Source organism: Chanodichthys erythropterus, chromosome 18 (assembly GCF_024489055.1).
Source record: "Chanodichthys erythropterus isolate Z2021 chromosome 18, ASM2448905v1, whole genome shotgun sequence".
Classification (NCBI taxonomy): domain Eukaryota; kingdom Metazoa; phylum Chordata; class Actinopteri; order Cypriniformes; family Xenocyprididae; genus Chanodichthys; species Chanodichthys erythropterus.
Window position 1 is genome coordinate 34,509,695 of NC_090238.1, and position 21,902 is coordinate 34,531,596.

A 21,902-nucleotide genomic window follows, 5' to 3' on the forward strand; every position below is an offset into this window, starting at 1 on the left:
TCAATGGAGCCCAAATGTCAAAATTACTCAATTACAAAGTTTCAGTGCAGATTCAAAACGTTCTACATGATCCCAGACAAGGAATAAGGGTCTTATCTAGAGAAACGATCATTTTCAAAAATAAATAAATATATATATATATATCTATATATATATATATATATATATATATATATATATATATATATATATTTTTTTTTTTTTACCATAAATGTTCATCTTGAACCAGCTCTCTTCTTCTTCTTCTCTATTTGAATTCCGACAGTGTAGACGCTGCTAAGTGTATTACTGCCCTCCACAGGTCAAAGTTTGAACTAATTGTTATATACTTGCACCAGCATATTGTACATGACAATTTAGTTCAAACTTTGACCTGTGGAGGGCAGTAATAAACTTAGCAGCGTCTACACTGCTGGAATTCAAATAGAGAAGAAGAAGAAGAGAGCTAGTTCAAGATGAGCATTTATGGTTAAAATGTATAAAATTTTAATTTTTTTTAGAAAATGAGCGATGGTTTCTCTAATTTTTGGGTGAACTAACCCTTTAATAGTGTAATTATAAAGTGTGTTTGTTAAACATTATATGCATGCATATGAATATTCAGTGTCTAAACTTTATTCAATAATACACGTGGACATGAGGTTGAATGGGGTTTATTTGCACTTTTTCATGAGATAAACATAATACGTTAACACGTACAACTGTAGTGCATACACAGCTCATATTAAAAAATTGAAAAGCATACTGAAAATCCAGAATAAAAAATACATGAATATTTAGCACCAACAGAAATGTTCTTGCCATTCTACTGCTTGTGTCACTGGAACACTGAGTTGTACAGCTAAAGTTACTGTGTTTCAAATGGTCTCTACAGAAGGTCATCAAGTGCTTAGACATACATGTACATAAAGATCACATGCCTCAGTTAGCTGTCTTTCAACTAGGGTTGGTTAGTGGTTGTGGAGCTCATTGATCAGACGTGAAGCAGAATTTTTCTGACTAGCTTTGGACCATGCAGATCAATAGTCACTAATACACAGTGTTAATGTCAGTGAACAACCGATGAATTACACTGTCATTACAGTTCAGTGTTCAGCTAACAGTTCGTTCTAGAATAAACATGAAGCTATACTGCAAAATTATGGCATTGTTGTGGAGAATTACTCGTAAGTTCCAATAATGGTAAAAAGGGAATGTAAAAAAAAATCAAGTCAGTTAAAAATTAAAAATCAATAAAGTTTTAGATTGGTTACACAACTTAATTTGATATGTAACAAAGTAAACAATATTATTCTTAATTCACATTTTAGGAGGTCAGGTACGTGTGCTTATAAACGACATTAAGAAAATTGAAAACGCTTTATATAAATTATTTTTTAAATGCTTAAGCAATACAACTGGCCTGTGTCATGACAGAAACAATTAAATATCTTGTATTGCCTTATTATCTGTGTGTCAAACAATATGAACACCTCAAAACAAAGCAAAAATGTCTTTTTTTTAAACTGTACCTGCGGTCAGAAAGTGTTGTCAAATGGTCACTGTAAGAGTGTAAAGAGGCAGAGAGCTAAGTGTAACTCGAGAGATAAACACTGAGGTAAATGTATAGTCATCCGCCAACACATAAAAACAGGTCAAATATTAAATAACTTTACAATGGTTCACATTTTCAAGCCATGACCAACTACACAAACTAATAATGTTCCCATTCTCAAACAAATTTCCAGTTGCTATCTTTAAAATGGTTCAAACGCCAACATATGTAAAACGTACTGTATATGCGATAACAAAAACAGTCAGTAAAAGGGTCTGTCATGTATTTAGAACTACAACAGTGTTTTATTTGAACACAACCTTCACCAATTCATTTCACTGAATATGAAGAGCAAAACACCCTGTAACATTTTGTATAACCAAATCTCTTACAAGCGTTTCCAACGCATACCTTGTTTTCCAATTTCCACACAAATATATTGTTTTTTTCCCTCGTACACACACATATAAAAACACTGGAGTTTAGGTGCAAGTGATTAAAATTAAATAATGTTCATCAGATGTGAGAGGTTGTCAAAAACGTAGGTGTTTAGTTTCAGACTTCTATAAGTGTTGATCCAGAATGTTACCAGATTCCACTAGAACGACCACCAGGTGGCGCCAGAATCCGTGCGGAGGCTCTCTTTGGAACATTATCATCAATTTGGGCACCTATAAAAAAATAAAAAATAAATTTGAGCTACACACGTTACATATACTATAAATATATATATATAAAATTATACCTAAATTATATGTATATTTAATATAATAATATATAAATTAAAAGCATTATTTATAATCATCATAACATATTTTTATTATATTAAATTGTTTATGTAAATTTTAATTATTGAAATGTATATATATATATATATATATATATATATATATATATATATATATATATATATTTGTGTGTGTGTGTGTAATATGTATATATATATATTTGTTTTCCTGAATTATTATGTAATTTTAATAAAATAATTAAAACAATTTTTATGTACTTAAAAAACATTGTGTCCAGACAGAATGAGAATTACATTTTTCATAATTAAGTATTAAGACATTTGACAATTAAATTGTCAATTAAAAATATTTTTAATAAAACAATTTTTAATAAAATTGTACTGGCCTTAACACTCTGGTGCTCCTCACGTGGTGGTCAGAAATTACCAAATAAAAATAAAAAATTAAATGAAGTGAATGTACTATATTTTAATTCAATAATGTTTTTTTTTTTTATTTAATATGTTGTATCTTTAGGGGATTTTTATGGTACTAAATTATATTTAGTAGTTATAATATCCATTTATTACCACTTTAACCACTGAACCTGAAAATGAAATTTCCAACTTAAACTCATAAATCTTGAATGCTTTGGAGCAATGACAACACTTGGCAGATTATTACTGAAGTAAAAAAAGGAAAAGAGAAAAAAAAAAGGGTGAACTTAAAAAAAGTTATAGAAGTTTAAATTTATTGTTATAAAAATGCACAAAAATAATACTTTTGATTTTTTTTTTAAATATTTATTTGTTGGCGTTTTTGCCTTTTATTATGACAGGACAGTAAGTTGACAGGAAGCGAAGTTGGAGAGAGAAAGGGGGATGGGATCGGGAAAGGTCCACAAGCTGGAACTCAAACTCGGGACGCCCAACTCTGCTGTATGTCAGTGTGCTGCCCACGAGGCTATTGGCACCAACATATTTTCACATTTTCACCAACATGAAATACATATAAAACATGTTTTACTTTAAAACTGTGAGAAAAACAAACCCATAAATCTAGTTGTGTTCCAAATTTGAGTTTGATAGCTCCAAAAATTAGCTTTCAGTAAGAATTTGTTTGAGCGCAGTACCAAATGTTTCCACTAGGTGTAATTTGTTTCCCATTTGTTAAGCGGTCATGTTTGACTATTTTTGAGTGTGACTATTTTTTCTAGACTAATTAACCTTTTCAAATCACGTCCATGATTTTGTTTTTTGTGATCACAGCCATTCAGATGAAGTACAAAAAAGACTTTTTTTCTGTCAAAAATGAGCACCAGAGGGTTAAATATTATTTTCTTAATGCATTTTTTTTTTTTTTTTCTGAAAGATTTACCCATACAGTCTTTAGTATGGGTTAAGGCAGGCTACTGTACCAGACAAGCTAAAGCTGGACTCATGTAGGTCTCTCATTCCCCCATGGCGCGTGCAGGGTCGTGGATTCATGTCTCCATCTGAAGGGCCCAGGTCCTTCTTTCCTGAATTTTGCACTGCTGCTACATCTCCAGTGTACGGGGTACGCTCCACCCCCTTGAGTGCTTGACACTGAGGGTAGAGGGTCACAAACAAACTCAGTCGAGGCACTGCAATACACTGTCATAAAAACATGATACAATAATGGCGAGAGTACCTTCTCCCGCTGCACCATTTTCTTGTAGAGGTAGTCAGGAAAGGTTCGGAGAGGGTAGAACTTTCCCGAGCCCTCAGCACAAGTGAAGATGCCATTTTCATAGACCACGCGACCACGACTGATGGTTACCAGGGGGACACCGTGACAGCGTAGGTTCTCGTACAGATTTACATCACCACCCTGCCATTGAGTTGTCACAGAGACGGTCCTACAGACACACAAATCCAGGTCAAAAACTAAGTGCACTTTCATCAGTTCTCAGCCGATTTGAATTCAATCCATAATTTTTCATACCTTGTTGATTCTGGATCCCAGACTACCACATCCGCATCAGCTCCAGGGATGATCCTGCCCTTCCTAGGGTAAAGATTATAGATCTTTGCAGCATTGGAGCTTGTGACAGCAACAAAACGATTCTCATCCATCTTGCCTCCAACCTATTAATAAAGATAGATAGAATGAGCTAGAAAAGGTTTATTTTAAACTTTCTTCTCAATTATATTTTGTCCTTTTTGCAACATAACTGTCTATAATATGAATTATTTTATTTTTATATCAATATAAGTATAATGTTGTTATATCATTTATATATTATTTGTATACACTACCATTCAAAAATTTGGGGAAGATTATTTTATTTATTTTTTTTAGAAAGAAATTAATACTTGTATTCAGAAAGCATGCATTAAATTGATCAAAAGTGACAATTAAGACATTTATATTACAAGAGATTCATATTTTAAATAAGTGCTCCTCTTTCTTGAGCAGCAAATCAGCATATTAGAATGATTTCTGAAGGATCATGTGACACTGATTACTGGAGTAATGGTGCTGAAAATTCCGCTTTGCATCATTCCAAGTCACATAATGTAACTAATATTCATGACCTACACTTTCAGCATGTGTGAATATTAATGAATATCATGAATATTAATTATGTTACATGACTTTCACCCACTTTATCTGCCTAATTTAAAACCGATTTTAAGAATCCTAGGTTCTCTCTTAATGTGCATACGATCCGTACTATCCCATTAGTGCAAATATTATTTTTTTAAAAATGGTACATTCCGAAGTATTCAATCATGCATAAATTTTGGCCTAATATTACCCACAACCATTAAGGAAGAGATTTATGAAAAAGTTCTAGCCAATTCATAAGATAAGTAATTATTCACTTATTATTAATCAAAATGTATTAAAAATGTAATCATTAAATTAATTATTACTCTTTGACATGAGTAACTTTTAGGTATTTGAACAAAGCAACTTTTCATAACAGAGACCGGGAATTACAGTATTTTTATGGACAATATTAGGCCAAAATGTGCAAATTAATTCTTAAACACTATTGACATGCCTTTTTATGATACTTGCACTAATGAATTAGTATGGATCTTATACAAATGTGTCTGAAATTTGGTGACAAGAAGAAGACACAAACTCGGTTACGGGTATCTGTGTCAGTTTCTGTTTTGTCAAGTCAAGTCAAGTCACCCTCATTTATATAGCGCTTTTTACAATGCAGATTGTGTCAAAGCAGCTTTAAATTGATAATTGGTATATAATTTTTCCTTTTAAAGAATAGTGTCAATGCAGGCGGATCAGAAGCACTGTTGAATAAATGTCAAGGATACTGTTGAATATCAAATGTCAAGTCAAATTAAATTAAATTAGGGCTGCACGATTAATCGTATTTTATCACGATAACGATATCTGCTTCTCTCGATTGATTTTAAATAATCGTCACGATATTGGCCCGCTCTATGAAAATGAACATAATTTGGAAATATTGGAAGTAATATTAGGAATTTCACTGTTTTATCTTTTGAAGTTCCTAAAGGTTTTACCAGTTTTCATAATGTTGATCAGCTAGAAATGATTTTTCTTTGCTTTACAAATTTGCCGGGCAATTTGAATCTGGTTTGTCTTATTGCAAACGAATTGTGTTGCTTTAAAATCTAATGTGAATACATATTACAAAGCGCTCATCAAAACCATGTTTTGTATTGATTTACCATCTAACGAAGTTATCATACCGGTAGTTGGTTAAATTTAAGTCTTTGTGCCACCTACAGGCCTTTTGGGTGAAGTGTAGGTTGGTAAAGAACTTGCAAAATAGCCATAGTTACATTACTCTTTTGATAGAATAAACATGATTAATAATCGATTAATAATAATTTTGTGTGGGTTTGTCATGTGTAGTTCAGATTCCTGTGTTTCAGTTTGTTTCTCTTTGATTTGATCATCATGTGCAGCTGTTATTCATCTAGTTGATTAGCTTGCCTTGTGTATTTAAACCCTGTCTTTCTTCAGTTCATTGTTCGTTCTCGTCTAGTTAAGTTGGTTGTTTTGTTCCTGTGTTTTTAAGATATATTGCCTGTGTATTGTTTCTTCTCAATTTTATAAATGAAACTAACCACCGCGACTAAATTCTGGACTTTATTTTCATTGTTTGCAAACACACACAGACAATTACTACTGTATTTCACAAATAAGTGCAGTTACTAATAATATTACATAAGTTGTGACTAGGGCTGGGTACTGAACTCGATACTTTTTAGGTACCGATCGAACTGCCTCGATACTATCGAGTATCGAAAAGTGTCTTGTCATTCGGTACCAAATTTCGGTACCTCAGAATGGAGCCGAGGAGAGGGGCAGAGAAATGCTTTCGCTGTCTCGTTGAGGAGCAAGTAACGTTGCGCTACATTATTATATCTAAATATATAAAACTATACGCGCGAGAGAGACCCTATGTACGAGAGGGCGAGTGAATCAACGGTTTCGTTTTTAGTTTATCTCCGAATGGACGGGTGAGAAACGGCTGTTTATCTGAGCAGCCGGTTCACTACAGATACTGTTAACAGGAAACAAAAGTGTCGCACTGCCTGCAGAAACAGCGGAACGCGCGATGTTTTTTAGAATAGTTATGGACAGGTACAACACACAGCAGCTTTACAGCTTTCGTCCCTCAAGTCTATGGAAACACGCGACCAGTTCGTGACAGGCTCGTTCGCCTGCACGAGCACAGGCTCTGCCTCTGGCTCCAGAACGCAAACAATTCTGCTGAAAAAGGGGTATCAGCGTACTCCTGATACTGCGGATAATCTGCGGGTCGGGCCAAGTGATACAAAAATAACATTCAAATTAATTGCGGGTGGATGAGAGATGAATCATTAATGTGTTGATTTTAATAAAGACACAGAACTCTTATTTCACGGTAAGACGCAACGAACTTGCGTCACTCTTACTTCCGCTTTGATCTTGTTAATAATAATTAATTTTTTGAAGAAGAACATTTGCTGAGTGATTTAAAAAGAGCCTCACATACTGAATGTTTGCACTGAAAACTAAACTTTATTAAAACTATTTGCACTGATTTATTGTGTTGGGTAAATTTTGTTAATTTGTGCTTTTTTATTATTCCCCGCAGTGGCTCAGGAGATGAGTCTTTGAGTCTGAAAAAAAGTCAACAAAGTTAAAATATAAAACCAAAGATTTTTTTTGAGGTTATGTAATCTTGTTTAAACAGATTTTATAAAATTGGTATCGTTTAGGTATCGGTATCGAAGTCAAGGTATCGGTATCGTCTCGGTATCGAAAATTTTTTAACGATACCCAGCCCTAGTTGTGACAGTAAAGATATGTAAGAAGTGTAAAAAAAAAACTAATTTTTAAAGGGAAAAAATTAAATGTTCTGACAGTGTGGCTGAGTTGGGACTCTACAGCTTTTGATTTTTACTTTGTATTTGCTCATTAAAATTCACCACTGTTCTTTCATATATCATACATTTGTGGGTCATGGTAACCGCAAGTAAAACAATGCATGGCTTATCAATTTGACTGTAAAAAGTTATAAAGTTTAGTTATAAAACTAGGCCATATGTTACAAAAAATAACATATTACTGTAATATTCCACTATTCCTGTAATACATTTAATATATTATACATGACTATGTTCATATAACAACATTAATTACAAATATACCACATTTCGCCAAAATACCATGGTTACAGTTAGTAAATCCATGGTAAATGTTGGTGATTTATGGATAGAAAAGCCTTCTAACTGGATCATAGTGGATAGTTTTCCACGTTAGTGTTGTTCATAAGCTGATAAAGCTGATAAATTGTCCGTGTGGAGCTGTTCAAACGAGTAGCGCTGTTAGGTTCTGCTATGTTTCTCAATAAAAAAAATCAGTTCAACCTTCAATTTTAGTCGCACTGGCAGGTAAAAAGTTTCCCTGGTCAAGACTGTGACTTAAGAACTAGGCTGACCAACTAGAAATTAGTTAGGGCTAATCACTCTTCTTTTCATGTAACTGATGTAAAAAAGTTATGACCAATCTTGAAGAAAAAAAAAATAGATGACTAACCTGTAAGACCATTTATGCCATTTATGCAATCAGCCACTTGGTTGATGTTAATTTTTTTTATATTTATGCAAACAAATGGAGGTAATTAATGGACATTCTATTTACAATTCATAATTTCTATTTCACAAGTACCGGCTACAGAAATGTTAGTATTGTAACAACGCTAGTCAGCAGTGTAGCTTCCGTCATGAAATAAAACCTACCACTCCCCGCTCCCACATAACACTCATGCGATCCTGCACCCCGGGAACACCGTGAGGGATTTTAGTGAAGTCGTCTTTGCCCATCGCCTTCTGTTTAGTGGTGAAAGGTCGGTGGTCCGATGTCACGACGTTCAGAGTGTCACTACATCACAGAAAAAAAAACTGTTATGTGCCTGCACAGGTATATGACTAAATGAAACTACTCAAATAGCGAAGCCACTTACTTTCCTAGAAGGCTGAGCAGGTAATTGGGTGTGTTGGGGTCAAGTCTGAGTGGTGGCACAGTGACGAAAGCAGCTGCATGGGCCCAGTCCTGGTGGTAGTACTGCATCCCATTTAAGACAGCGTGAGCAGTGGTGGTCTCTCCATGCACCACTTTCCCTGCCGACCATTCACATATTCAGAGTCACCTTATGTCAGTATTCAGAGTCACCTTATGTAATTCACTTATGAAGATTCAGGTGTCATATAGAAGTTCAAATAAAGGTTTATAAGTAAGATGCAGGGTTTTGTGCTTACCCTGCATTTTAGCCGATGCTAAAACATCCCCTGCTGACATGCTGGACACATTCACAAGGTATATGGGACAATGGGCCTATGAGACAAAAACCAGAAACACTGATTATGAACACATTTAGAGATCTTAAAAGTAGTTAATCTGTAACTAAACTGTATGTTTCTTCGCAGAGTAATGCTGGGGAAATCATGTTTCCATCTAGACATTCTTTTTCAGACATGTTTACGTCAGAACGCCAGCTCAGTATTGGCCGATGCTGTACACGTGTGCAGTACGACACATGCGTGTGATGCTGATGCAGGAGCCGGCCAATAATGAGTCAGCGTACAAGGAAGCCTGCACTGCGTTCACTACATCAATTGCGTATGACAACAGTTCAAATTGTTAAATAAAGTTTTGTTTTTGCGCACAAAAATTATTCTCGTCGCTTCACAACATTAAGGTTGAACCTCTGTAGTCACATGGACTATTTTAACAATGTCTTTAAAGGTGCCCTAGAATAAAAAATTGAATTTATCTTGGCATTGCTGAATAACAAGAGTTCAGTACATGGAAATGACATACAGTGAGTGCTAATGTACTGTTAAATGTGGTTAAAGTTACCATCGTTTCTTACTGTATTTACGGAGACAAGACTGTCATTATTTTCATTTTTAAACACTTGCAGTCTGTATAATGCATAAACACAACTTCATTCTTTATAAATCTCTCCAACAGTGTGTAATGTTAGCTTTAGCCACGAAGCACTATCAAACTCATTCAGAATCAAATGTAAACATCCAAATAAATACCATACTTACGTGATTAGATATGTTGCATGACGAACACTTTGTAAAGATCCATTTTGAGGGTTATATTAGCTGTGTGAACTTTGTTTACGCACTGTTTTAGACAAGCGTGAGCTCCAGGGGCGGGGAGCAGGAGAATTTAAAGGTGCCGCAGCCTGAATCGGCACATATTTAATGATGCCCCAAAATAGGCAGTTAAAAAAATTAATTAAAAAAAAGCTATGGGGTATTTTGAGCTGAAACTTCACAGACACATTCTGGGGACACCTTAGACTTATATTACATCTTTTAAAAAGATGTTCTACAGCACCTTTATTACCTCTCTGGACTTCAAAATGTGCAATGACGTTGCTGCCTATGTGTCATTCAGAAACACTTGCATTTCATCAAAAATATCTCAATTTGTGCTCCAAAGATAAACAAAGGTCTTGCGGGTTTGGGACGACATGAGGGTGAGTAATTCATGACAGAAATTTAATTTTTGGTTGAAATAACCCTTTAAGTGCATCATACTCACTCTGTTAGCGATGGTGATGGCTCGGTGGACGGCCTCTGCTTCCAGCTGTACATGGAAAATTCCCAAGGCAAGTGAGAAAACACAAATGTCACCAGTGAAACCTAATGATAAACAGACGCTTAAGAGTATTAATAATCCATGGAAATGCAATATGGAGACGGGAAAGACTAGGAGTTGGAGAGACAGTGGCAGTGTGACTGATCGTAAAAGAAAACCATTTCATGGTTACAGGATTTGAATGGTTATTTTACCTCCTCAGGTCTGCTTATCTCAATGCCCTCCGGTCCACTAATACCTAGATCCAATGCTTCTCTGGCACCCTTGTGTGAATAAATACAATAAAAACATGAGATAACATGATAAATAACGAATATGCAGGAAGGAAGACATGATCTTACCTAAACAGCATTTTTAAGTCACTGTAATAACATTATGCCATGATTATTATGAATAATATTTGAGGCATCATGTGAAGTTGCTGCCTATGTGCTGCTCACTAAGTTATGGAGCAGATATAACCCCTCCTTCTCTGGCATGGGAGTCGGGCACTCTAACAAGGAGGCTGAAGACCGCAGTCTCAGCTACTAAAGCGCCTCTTGAGATCAGGGGAGTGAGGCTTACACGCACAGCTCTTATCAGCCTACATCCATTACACTCACCCCCCTAAACCTCACTCCAATCCGGGTCACGGCACCAATGTAACCCCTCCTGTTCAAACCGCACGCTCTAAGCAGGACTTTATCCCATTACACAGAACTTATTTCTATGGTACATTATACCTCAGCAACCAGCTCTCCGTTCTCCGCATGGACACGGGCGACAGCACCGATGTCTTTACAGTTCTGCAGGGCCTGGAACAGCTCACTGTCCCTCAGCATGTACATGTCCTTATATGCCATGAACATCTGGAAGGAGTTCACCCCCTTGTCCCGCACCAGCGTTTCCATTTGAGCCCTAACCTGTGATGCAAAAGGGACATCTGTCTCAGAATGAAGACGAAAGGTGTAATAGGACAGTAAATTCAATTGAAATTGTTTAGCACATTTTTCCTGTTCCTGTTCTTGTTATACAAAGTTTCAAACTCAGCAAACACAGATTCTGTACCTTTGGTCCCCACCAGGTCACTCCAACATGAAGAGCGTAGTCACAGCAGGCCTTGGCATCAGCGTGAGAGCGACACTTTTCATAAGCATCCAGCAATGATTCATTCTTCTCTGGCAGCACGTGACCAATCACCATAGTGGTGCCACCAGCCAGAGCAGCCTGGAAATAAACAAACAACAGACTCACTGCTGTGGGATCCATGCAGCATCAATACCAATCACTTGGTTTAATGGGCCGACAACAACATAACAGAATAGCGACATGTTCTCAAAAGCCATGCATGAAATGAAACGTTACATAACAGCACTCAGAAAACATTAATCAAGGTTAAATTACACTTGTATTCGAGAACTGTATTCAAAGGTATTCTGAATGGTTTCTAAGCCATCCCTGCATGGTTGCTAGGGTGTTTGTTAGGCTTTTATAGGATGTTCTGTTCATTATTATGGTGTTGCTAGGGAGTTCTAGGTGGTTGCTAGGATGTTTTGGTGTTTGCTATGATGTTTTGATTGTTTCTAGGTCTTTGCTAGGGTGTTCCAGGAGTTGCTAGGGAATTGCTGTTTAACGCTCTGGTGGTTGCTAGGATGCTCTGATTGTTGCTAGGGTGTGCTAGTGATTGCAAGAGAATTCCTATGCTGATTTAAGGAGGTCTGCTGGTTGCTAAGGCAAAACTGTGCTATTTGGGTGTTATGGGAGGTTGCTAAGCATTTAAAGAATATTATGATCATTACTAAAGCATTGGTTGGGTGTTCTGGGTGGTTGTGAGGGTGTTGCTATGTCACTTCTAGGATTATGTGGTTGTTGCTTGAGAATTATGCTGTTTGTAATGTTCTGATGGTTGCTAGGATGCTCTGATTGTTACTAGGGTGTGCTGGTGATTGCTAGAGAATTCCTATGCTGATTTAAGGTGGTCTGCAGGTTGCTAAGGCAAATCTGTGCTATTTGGGTGTTATGGGAGGTTGCTAGGCATTTAAAGAATATTACGATCATTACTAAAGCATTGTTTGGGTGTTCTGGGTGGTTGTGAGGGTGTTGCTATGTCACTTCTAGGATTATCTGGTTGTTGCTTGAGAATTATGCTGTTTGTAATGTTCTGGTGGTTGCTAGGATGCTCTGATTGTTACTAGGGTGTGCTGGTGGTTGCTAGGGAATTGACAGAGTGATTTAAGGTCTTCTGATGGTTCCTAGCGCATAGCTAGGCCGTTTGTAACATGTTTTGGGTGGTCTCTACTCATTTAAATTATGTTCTGGTTACTACTAAGGCATCACTAGAGTATTCTGGGTGGTTTCTAGAGTGTTGCTAGGATAATCTGATTGTTTCTGGATCATTGCTAGGGTGATCTTGTGGTAGGTTATTCTAGCAGTTGCCGGGATGTTGTGAATGTTGCTAGGATGATTTGGTTGTTTCTAAGGCATTATAGACATTACTAGTGTGTTCTGGGATGCTCTGATTGTTGCGATGTGAATTGCTAGAGTGTTGTTAAGATGTTCTTCTGGTTGTTAGAACTAGTTGTTTCTAGGCCCTTGCTAGGGGTGTTCTGGTGGTTTCTAGGGAATTGCTAGGCTGTTTTTACTGTGTTCTGGTGGTTGCTAGGATTCTCCGATTGTTGCTATTGAATTGCTAGGCTGTTGTTAAGGATTTCTTCTGGTTGTTAGGACTTGTTGTTTTTAGGTCTTTGCAAGAAATGATCTGATGGTTTCTAGGGAATTGCTAGGCTGTTTTTACTGTGTTCTGGTAGTTGCTAGGATTCTCTGATTGTTGCTATTGAATTGCTAGGCTGCTGTTAATGATTTCTTCTGGTTGTTAGGGCTTGTTGTTTCTAGGTCTTTGCAAGGAATGATCTGATGGTTGCTAGGGAATTGCTAGGCTGTTTTTACTGTGTTCTGGTGGTTGCTAGGATTCTCTGATTGTTGTTATTGAATTGCTAGGCTGTTGTTAAGGATTTCTTCTGGTTGTTAGGACTTGTAGTTTCTAGGTCTTTACAAGGAATGATCTGATGGTTGCTAGGGAATTGCTAGGCTGTTTTTACTGTGTTCTGGTTGTTGCTAGGATTCTCTGATTGTTGCTACAGTAGGGTGTTCTAGTGGTTTCTAGGGAATAATGAACATTACTAAAGTGTTCTGGTGGCTGCTGGGATGCTCTTATTGTTGCTAGTGAATTGCAAGGCTGTTGCTAGGATGTTCTGATCATTGCTGGGGTCTTCTGGTGATTGCTAAGGCATTGTTAGGCTGTTTGCTAGGCTTTTCTGGTGGTTGCTAGGAAGACTTGATTGCTTCCAGGGTGTTTTGGTGGTTTCTAGGCAATAAAGGGCATTATTAGTGTGTTCTGGTGGTTGCTGGGATGCTCTGATTGTTGGTAGGATGTTCTGATCATTGCTGGGGTCTTCTGGTGATTGCTAAGGCATTGTTAGGCTGTTCTGGTGGTTGCTGGGATGCTCTGATTGTTGGTAGGAAATTGCAAGGCTGTTTTTAAAGTGTTCTGCTTGTTGCTTGGATGTTCTGATTGTTTCTGGGTCATTGCTAAGGTGATCTGGTGGTAGATAGACAATTGCTAGGCTGTTCTGGTAGTTGCCAAGATGTTGTGATTGCAATGATTGTTGCTAGGGTAATTTGGTTGTTTCTAGGGCATTACAGACATTACTAGTGTGTTCTGGGATGCTCTGATTGTTGCTATTGAATTGCTAGGTTGTTGTTGAGGTTTTCTTCTGGTTTTTAGGTTCAGGTCTTTGCTAGAGGTGATCTGGGGGTTGCTAGGGAATTGTTAGGCTGTTTTTACTGTGTTATGGTGGTTGCTGGGATGCTCTGATGTTTGCTACAGTAGGGTGTTGTAGTAATTTTTAGGGCATTATGAACATTACTAAGGTGTTGCAGGAGGCTTTTGGGATGCTCTGATTGTTGCTAGGGAATTGGCATTGCTAAGCTGATGTTAGGGTGCTCTGGGTGGTTGTTAGGGTCCATCTTTCAGTGTAAGTCTATAGGAGTTTTTCAGCTGTTTAAAGTCTGTTGCAAAAAACAGTGTGGGTTCTAAGGCATTATTAATTGTTCATAATGCCTTAGCAAACACCACCAATTAATATCCCACCTTATCTGCCTGAGCATAATGTTTTACAGGGAAATCCACAATTAGTAGAACGCTGTTTCTCAGTACAAGAAAACAATGATAAATAGTAATTCAACCACAAAAATGTTCCTCTATAAAAGCATCTCTCAGCTGACACATGCTGGGCATCCACATCCACTGAAGGGGCGTGTATTTGTGCACCATTGTCTTCTAGCACAATGGCACGAGTGAAAAGCTTTTGCAGCAGTCTTTGCAGCAGTGCTCCTGTATCTATGGAAACAGAATCTGATCTCCATTTGTCTTTGCGCCTGGCGAGTCTCATGGCGGTAGTGGAGGGGGAGGGGGAAGAAAATGCCACTTGTGTTGCCAAGGCTAACAATAACAGTGGCGATAACAACTCTTTATTTGTCCCACAGCACTCTCGGAATGGGAGTGGGTATGTATTTGTGATGATGAATCGTGCCCTGCGGTTGACGGAGGCAGACTGTGAGTGTGCAATGCTCACTCTTGCATCCCAGTGTCTGCTAAGTGACCCATGGGATTTATTTAGGCAGGGCAGCTTGAAGCGAGCACATCTCTGCTTTTGAAGTATTTATAAAACATGAACAAATGAATGTGACATTAAATTGATGTTACATCACACATCTTTTGGTTTTTATAGGGTTGCATAAAGATCTTTCATCTTTCATCTTCAAAAAACTCACACTGCTAAAATATATCATATAATGCATGGAAAATCAAAACACATTTTAGAAAAAAACTATTTCACGTACAAGTAACTTTTAAGAAGGAGAACTTATTGAGTTGTTGTGAAATAAAAGGCCCCTGGCAGATGGCGGGGGCCACTCAATGTGTGGGGTCCTAAGTCTAAAATCGATCTTTTGCTTCTTCTTCTTTTCTCTCTATATGTCCCAATTGGAAGCTCATGTTATTTCATCTAAAAAAGCTTCAATTTCTGAATCCATTTCAATAACCTGCCTTTCTTTACATTAGATTGAACTAATGTATGCAAGGGGAATGCATGCAGGGGGAAAGAACAACGTATTGTGGCTATGAATTAAGAATTTGTTCTAACATCTTATTAGTTTTTGGGTTAGTACATGCTCCAAGTGCCATAATGCTCACGTGGGAAACGTAGGTTTGAATCGAGCTTGCGCCACATATTGATGCTATATCCGCTTACATTCAAACAATTTTCTTTCCATCTCGTCTATCACTAATAACTGTCAAAAGCCCCACAAAAATCTTGTTTTTTATTGTGGTCATAAATTAAGAATTTGACAATTTGCAATTAATAATGTGGCCACGTTTTATTAATTTGTTCCCTCATTTTAATTCAGTTACATCATGGCCACGATTTACAGAAAACGAGGGAACAAATAAAAAAAAAAAGAAATTAATAAAACATGGCCACAAATTATTAATTGCAAATTGTCAAATTTTTAATTCATGGCCACAATATCTTCTTTTTTTTTTCTTTTTTTTCAAACAATACAAAATAAGATTTTTGGGGGGGGTCTTTGACCGTTTTTCTATTTACGATTCACTATTCGTTCCCTCAATTTACTAAATCGTGCACATGATTAACTTTTCTCAATTAAATTTCCTCGATTTATAAATCATGCGTACAATTTAGCAAATCAAGGGAATAAATTAGTATTTTGTGCGCACGATTTAGCCTACTATTTTTTTCCTCCGTATTTTAGTGATAGATAAGATGGAAAAGTACATTTTTTGATGCAAGTGGATATGGAATCAGGATATGGCATCAATATGTGGTGCAAGCCCGATTCAAACCTACGTTTCCCACATGAGCACGGCCACAAATATGGCACAAATATAGGGAGCTGGTGTCTGATTACATAAATTACTTTAAAACTGTATAACATTGAATGCTTTTTAAAAAATAATTTAATAATGCTGAGATATTATTTTACTGGGAAATCAAAATATTCTTAGCCACAGCAACAGTGGTACAGTTAGCTAGACAAGTATCAGTCAACATAAATCAGCGTTTTAATTCTATAATTTGACATATTTCCAAGTGAAACAGGATATTTAAAAGAAACAAAAGTAGGATGGGACTTGATTTTATCCATTGGGAATTGAATGGATTGTGAAGAGCCTGAGGTTTTGATGATGTCAGCCGAATAGATAGTTATAAATACACCAAAAATATAAATAGTTATTAAACAGAGCAAGACAAACTTTTTTTTCTTTGGAATAACATGCACTGATAAATAATTCCCAATAACAAGTATTATGAAAGCATGTCAATTTTAAATTCATCCTGACTTTAGTAGTCCGTAGGTAATACCTTGGTGCCGCTGTAGAAGTCATCCACTGTACAGGCATTCATGAAGCTCTCGTTCAGGTGAACACTGGTGTCAATGCCACCCGGAAGTACCAGTTTTCCTGTGGCGTCTATAACCTTGGCCCCACCTGGGATCATCAGCTCCTTGCCCACCTGCTGGATAATCCCATTTTCGATGTACACATCTGCTTCCTGTGTGAAGTCATCGTTCACCACTTTACCTCCCTTTATGAGGATGCGCACCGTTGCTGAGCTGGAAGACATGGTTCAACCTAAAAGAATCAGAGGACAGAGTGTTAATGTGTATTACATAACCCTACTTACTTCATATAGGGTCTACACACCGTTTGACCACAGAATTCCCATGACTTACAGATATATGATTACAGGTTGTACATAAACGTTTACGTAGTATTTATAAATATTGCATTTGTTATAAGAAAAAAAATTACTTTTATTCAGCAAGGATGAATCAAATTGATGACAGAAAAAAAGATTTTTATCTCAAATAAATGCTGTTTTTTTTTTTTTTTTACTTTCGATTTTTCTATTTATCTAAGAATCCTAAAAAAAAGCACCAAATCAGCATATTAGAATGATTTCTGAAGGATCATGTGACACTGAAGACTTCAAAATATATTAAAACAGAAAACAATTCATTTGAATTGTTACACAATATTACTATCTTTACTGCATTTTTTGATCAAATAAATACATGCAACCTCAATAAGCACTTCTTTCAAAAACATTAAAAAAAAATCTTACTGACCCCAAACTTTTGGATATACACACTACACCACTTTACTTCCTCATGACTGTGGGAAGTGGGAACCCTGTTTAACATTCACCCCATACTTTTGGAATGACATCACATATCTCAGCGAAGACTATGTGCTAATCCATTTTTCCACATTTGGGCTATGGAAACCAGCTATACCCTTATTGACATCCAAATAGGATCAATCAGGCATATCACAGCCCAAATGTTCCACAACATTAGTTTAAAGAGGTTACAAACCATTACGGCATTCTAGAATCTCACTTGAGTGGGTAAACTGACACCAACATGTGTGATTATCAACAGCTTGGCACGGGTAGCCACATTATCAACTCCAGCTCTTAACATGATAATTACATGTGAACATGTTAATTATTCATGACACATTAAAGGGGACCTATAATGCCCCTATTCACAAAATGTACTATAAGTCTCTGGTGTCCCCAGAATGTGTCTGAAGTTTCAGCTCAAAATACCCCACAGATCATTTATTATAGTTCGACAAATTTACCCCTATTTGAGTGGGTGGGAGCAAAAACACGCTGTTTTTGTGTGTGTCCCTTTAAATGCAAATGAGCTGCTTTCCAGAAGAGGGCGGAGCTTTAACAGCTCATGCTTTGGTTGCTCAACAACAACAAAGCTGGAGAATCTCACGCAGCCAAAATGAGGATTGTCAGTAACGGTGTTCAGCCTTACATTGTTCAAACCGGAGTCAGACACTGATGGAGAGACTCGGGAAGAAGTTACAACTTTTAGAATGAAACTGGACGTTTCTGAATGGTTAGTGGATAAATTTATGTAGTTGCTGTGGAGTTGAATCAGCTCATCGACTAGCATGTAGGGCTGCACGATTAATCGGACGATTAGAAAAAAAAATATTGAAATCGCGTTTAAAAGATTTGGCTTAGTGCGATTTTGAAATCGCAGAGCTGCGATTATTTTTTTATGCACGGCTTATCAATGAACTATGGCTTCAAATGCTAATCCATCTGAAATCACTGCGAGTTTGAATCTTTTATAATGTGCATTTGAAAAAGCAACGCGTCAAACATCTTTCCAGACATAAGAAGCATTTATAAACATCTTTTTTTTTTTTACTCCAAACTCACTTCATAACGACAGTTGAGCGTCCTCCTGTGAGATGATGTGGCTTCTCACACACAACAAGGCAGTCGTGTGTTTATTAGTCATGTTTAATCAATCTGTTTATTCAGCGACAGCGATAGTATGGGATTTCCTGGAATGACGCGTGTTCTACTTCGGCAGCAGGGCATATTTGCAGTTTCTGCGCAAGAGCGCCTTCTGGCTTTCAGATGGAGAAGTATTTACTACTGATCACAGAGCCGTACAGCTCTGACAAGCTGCGCATAAAACAATCACAGCCTTTGCCAAATCATGTGCGATAAAAATGCCGATAAATCATGCAGCCCTACTAGCATGTGCCGTCATGCAAATAAATTGACGGCATGGCAACAACACTCTACAACAACTCTTCCTCTTCTCTAAAGCAGCCCAACATGACGACTTACATAGTGATGGCCGATTTCAAAACACTGCTTCCTGAAGCTTTGGAGCATAATGAATCAGCGTGTCGAATCATGATTCGGATCACTTGTCAAACCGCCAAACTGCTGAAATCAAGTGACTTTGGCACTCTGAACAGCTGATTCGACATGCTGAATCATTATGCTTCCTGAAGCAGTGTTTTGAAATCGGCCATCACTATATTAGTCGTTTTTTTTTTTTTGGTGCACCAAAAATATTTTCGTCGCTTTATAATATTAATATTGAACCACTGTACTCACATGAACTGATTTAAATATGCTATGCAGGCCTCACTGAGCCAACGGATTTCAACAAAAATATCTTTTTATCTAATTAAAATATCTAAATTTGTGTTCTGAAAATGAACAAAGGTCTTACAGGTGTGGAACGACATGAAGGTGAGTAATAAATGACAGACTTTTCATTTTTGGGTGAACTAACCCTTTAAAGCAATTTCAGCGCTGCAACAACATTCCAGAAATGTTGAATCAACAAAACCTCAACATCCATCCAAAACACTATATAACTAGAGGGTGTAGTAAATCATATTAAATGCTCAGAAATGATCCGAGCAATTCTGACCCAGATTTTCCAGTGTTGCATGCCCAGGGATGTGGGATTGTTAGCAGGAAATATATGTAGGCTAGCAGCTGTTGCTGTACATTCCCTGCAGCACTGCACTTCCTTATGATCTAATCTCAAGTGAAAGCGTGCATGCGAGTCTATGCCGCAAAGTGAGTCGGGGGCAGGTGGGTGCGGCATATTCACAGTATGGCGCTGCCCAGGGTTCCCCCCTGATGGTGAATGGCGTGCGTATGTGCAAGGAGGGGCTACTATGGAGCTGGAGAATAAGGGTGTGTCCTCAGACATCCTACTATAAAAAGAAACAGTACTGTGCATGAGCTACATCTGTCCTGTCCTCACAACACAGCCCGAAGAAAAATTATTGGAGCATTTGTTCCTTCACCATGAATCATGAAGGCCTTCCTCAGGAATGACCCAGTTTTGAACCATGCCATATTCCATGAGATCCAGATGGCACTCTTCTGGGTAATATGAAGTAGATGAAAACTTCGGATCTGTCTTGTGGAAGCAACTTCCATTCAATAAAATGGACCGGATTTAGTGCGATTTGAACCATTGGAGAAGAAATAGTCAATGCCATTATTTAAATAATTGTACAATAGGCTATATTATTTATATTTTCATTCAATTAAGATATGAATACATTGAAATGAATGGAAGAAATTAATGTAATGGAATACAAATAAATCAACAAACAAATAATGAAATATAACACATAATGGGGAGGAAAAAATACAGTAAAATGTCTGTTAGATACAATGCAAGTACTTTGTTTTTCAGAGAAGCATGCAAAGTCATGTGAAGTGTAAACATGAGGACAAGAGGTATTTTATGAACATGCAAACATCCATAATGTCTTCTGATATGTAATTGCATGCACGAGGCTTCATTTAGAGGCTGATGATGATGATGGTGATGATGTATTCTCATCCCATTTGGACCTTATCGAGGGTGTCACACAAAGGGGCGACCAAGCCCTTACTCCACACAACACACTCAATATGTCTCAACTCATTTCATGGTAACATAACGGATATTACAACGGCTTCATAACGGAAATATCACATATCGGGTGTGAGGTCGCGTTTAATAGTGTTTATTGCTAGTGAGCTCGAGCTGTTTATGGACACACGACATCCACATTGATCGACTAGATTATGATACATCGTTCAATCGATAATTAAACTATCATCATATCACATTAAGTCAAAACACGAGACACAAAACTGGGAAATTCTTTCCATACCACAAAATTACACGATTCCGAGTCGAGCGATATATCACTGTGCTAGTCAGTGAGGAGTTTCTTAAAATAGCAAAGGCAAAGAAGTCCACTTACTTCCTTTGTTATATCCTTAAAAAGAGATTTTCCTTCACTTTCAGCACTGGCGGACAATAAAGCCTGTTAGACGGGCAGCAGGCAGATGCTTCGGTTGGTCCAGCCCGGTAAACCTTACGCTTGCAGCAGCATCCAGACAGTGAGAGCCGGGCGTTGACCAATCACAGGCGAGACACACGGCGATGGCCTCAGCAGCGGCCAATGGCGTTACAGGATGGGCGTGTCCTGTGGCCAGTGGTACGTACCATTTATACAGATTCACAGGGGATGGAAGTGGATCATTATGCCAATGTGGCAGCCGTGCAAACCAGACTATGAAGTACTACATTTTATTTGCTGTTTTTTTGCGTAAATAAATATGAATATATATAAAAAAATACAAATATAAAGTATTATGCATAAATATACATTTACAAAGTAGCCTATTATATATAATTAAAATAACATAAAATATCTATCTATCTATCTATCTATCTATCTATCTATCTATCTATCTATCTATCTATCTATCTATCTATCTATCTATCTATCTATCTATCTATCTATCTATCTATCTATCTATCTATCGCTCTCTCTCTCTCTCTCTCTCTCACCAATATAGATATATATATATATATATATATATATATATATATATATATATATGTGTGTGTGTGTGTGTGTGTGTGTGTGTGTGTCCAAATGAGGTCCTTAGCAATGCATGTCCACTCACAAACATACAGTTTTTATATATTTACAGTAGGAAATTTACAAAATATTTGCTAAAATATTTGCTATACTATTAGCTATTTGCTAAAATCATTTAAGTTCATTTTTTTCCTCATTAATGTACACACAG

General features: G+C 37.1%; 1 protein-coding gene across 1 annotated transcript; it reads right to left on the bottom strand.

The window, feature by feature from the left end:
- Nucleotides 1–657: 657 nt before the first annotated feature.
- On the bottom strand, nucleotides 658–21,189 carry dpysl5a (dihydropyrimidinase like 5a). Its single transcript, XM_067366992.1, has 13 exons — nucleotides 21,065–21,189; nucleotides 16,821–17,089; nucleotides 11,443–11,601; nucleotides 11,118–11,297; nucleotides 10,590–10,658; nucleotides 10,339–10,383; nucleotides 9,036–9,111; nucleotides 8,741–8,897; nucleotides 8,517–8,658; nucleotides 4,228–4,370; nucleotides 3,934–4,141; nucleotides 3,680–3,848; nucleotides 658–2,205 (listed from the first exon to the last, which is right to left on the bottom strand). The coding sequence occupies exons 2-13, from the start codon at nucleotides 17,079–17,081 to the stop codon at nucleotides 2,120–2,122; spliced, it is 1,695 nt and encodes a 564-aa protein (XP_067223093.1). The 5' UTR covers nucleotides 17,082–17,089; nucleotides 21,065–21,189; the 3' UTR covers nucleotides 658–2,119.
- Between the last annotated feature and the right edge of the window lie 713 nt (nucleotides 21,190–21,902).